Source organism: Spermophilus citellus (assembly GCF_964194105.1).
Source record: "Spermophilus citellus genome assembly, chromosome: 17".
NCBI lineage: Eukaryota > Metazoa > Chordata > Mammalia > Rodentia > Sciuridae > Spermophilus > Spermophilus citellus.
The window spans coordinates 19,168,757-19,170,765 of record NC_138199.1 but is presented as its reverse complement, the minus strand read 5'-3'; the positions used below and the strand labels follow the sequence as shown (position 1 = coordinate 19,170,765).

At 48.4% G+C, this 2,009-nt stretch overlaps 1 protein-coding gene across 1 annotated transcript; it reads left to right on the top strand.

The window, feature by feature from the left end:
* Nucleotides 1-269: 269 nt before the first annotated feature.
* On the top strand, nt 270-1,217 carry LOC308636498 (olfactory receptor 3A10-like; the record flags this gene model as incomplete). The annotated part of the gene is made up of 1 exon (XM_081272006.1): nt 270-1,217. One exon carries the CDS (start codon nt 270-272, stop codon nt 1,215-1,217), a length of 948 nt encoding a protein of 315 aa, XP_081128132.1.
* Between the last annotated feature and the right edge of the window lie 792 nt (nt 1,218-2,009).

Here is a 2,009-nt window from a genome sequence, read left to right as displayed (position 1 = left end):
GTCCCTGGAATAATTCCCTCTGCTCCAGGCCCTTTTCTTGGGATTCCCTGCCTCTCTCTCTTAACCAGTAACTAAAGTGTTAATGTCTGGCATGGTGAACCTTCAGGAACCTGGCCTCAGTGTAGGCTGGTATCCCTCCTGATTGGGAGATGCTCTAGCTGGAGCACTCCACCATCTAATAGACACAGATTATGTGCCTACGGTGTGTCACTCTCTACCTTTGGCAGGTCTAAGCCTCCTCTTCTCAGTACAGCTTCCAGCAGTGGCCTATGGAGCCTGGTGCCTGGGGAAACAGGACAGGTGTCACTGAGTTCATCCTTCTTGGACTGACAGGAAATAGAGGACTGCAACCCATTCTTTTTGTCATTTTTTTCTTTGCCTATTTAGTCACAGTGGGGGGCAACTTCAGCATTCTGGCTGCCATCTTTGTGGAGCCCAAACTCCACACCCCCATGTACTACTTCCTGGGGAACCTCTCTCTGCTGGACATTGGGTGCATCACCGTCACTGTTCCTCCAATGCTGGTGTGTCTCCTGGCCTCCCAGTGCAGAGTTCCCTATGCCGCCTGCATTTCACAACTCTTCTTTTTCCACTTTCTGGCTGGTGTGGACTGTCACCTCTTGACTGCCATGGCCTACGACCTCTACCTGGCCATCTGCCGGCCCCTTACCTACAGCACTCGCATGAGCCGTGAAGTCCAGGGTGCCCTGGTGGGCATTTGCTGCACCGTCTCCTTTATCAATGCTTTGACTCACACAGTGGCTGTATCAGTGCTTGACTTCTGTGGCCCTAATGTGGTCAACCACTTCTACTGTGACCTCCCTCCCCTTTTCCAGCTCTCCTGCTCCAGCATCCACCTCAATGGGCAGCTTCTGTTTGTGGGAGCCACCTTTATGGGGGTCATCCCCATGATCCTTATCTCAGTGTCCTATGCCCACGTTGCTGCTGCGGTACTGCGGATCCGCTCGTCTGAGGGGAGGAAGAAGGCCTTCTCCACATGTGGCTCCCACCTCACTGTGGTCTGTATCTTTTATGGAACCGGCTTCTTCAGTTACATGCGCCTGGGTTCAGTCTCAGCCTCGGATAAGGACAAGGGGATCGGCATCCTCAATACTATCCTCAGTCCCATGTTGAACCCAGTCATCTACAGCCTCCGGAACCCTGATGTGCAGGGCGCCCTGAAGAGGGTGCTGACAGGGAAGAGGCCCCCAGCATGAATCGGACAAGGGTATCAAAATGCCCCTCTCTCCTTGATCACCCACCTAATTTTCTTAGCAGATATTGCTTATGCTGAAGGCCTGGGAGTGGGCAGGGGAAATCTTCAGCGTTGGTTCTAATGGTTCAGGGTAGACTTGGATTAAGGACAAATGCTCAAGAGCTTAGGCAAAAGAGTATCCAAGTTACTGATAGAAAATGGACTAAAGACGGATGGGAGAAAAATTATAATGTGGGTCAGGAAATGAGAGATGAACTATTTTGTGGGTTTTTGTTTTAAATTTAATGACTGTTCACCTGACATATTTAAAATGTTAATAAAAAGAAAAATGCTTGTCCCCACTTTTAGATGAGCTATATTTGTATAAATATTATTTGGTAATTTTTTTTTTCAGTTCCTTCATTAAGAAATAAATCTAGGATTGTGATGTTAAATTGGGGTTTGACATACTCTAGGAGCAGAGTGTTGGTACCTGTCAGAGCATCCTGCTGACACCTTCTTCAGAACAGGATCATCAGACACCTATTCCCCAAACCAGTGTTCACTTCCTGACTAACTCAGGTGTAGGCAGAACACACTTACATGCTAGTGTATGAGCTGATTCTCAAGACCCTCCTCCAAAACCATGAGGATGTTTTATTATGCAGGTGTGTGAGGCCCTCCGTCTTTTCTTCCTAGCCCCTCCAACTTGATTTTTATCTCTCAACCACAGGCTCTTTCAGGTGACTCATGCCTCCCTTTGCTTGGAGTCACTACTCTTAATCTTCTCTGTGGCTCACAAAGAAAGACACTG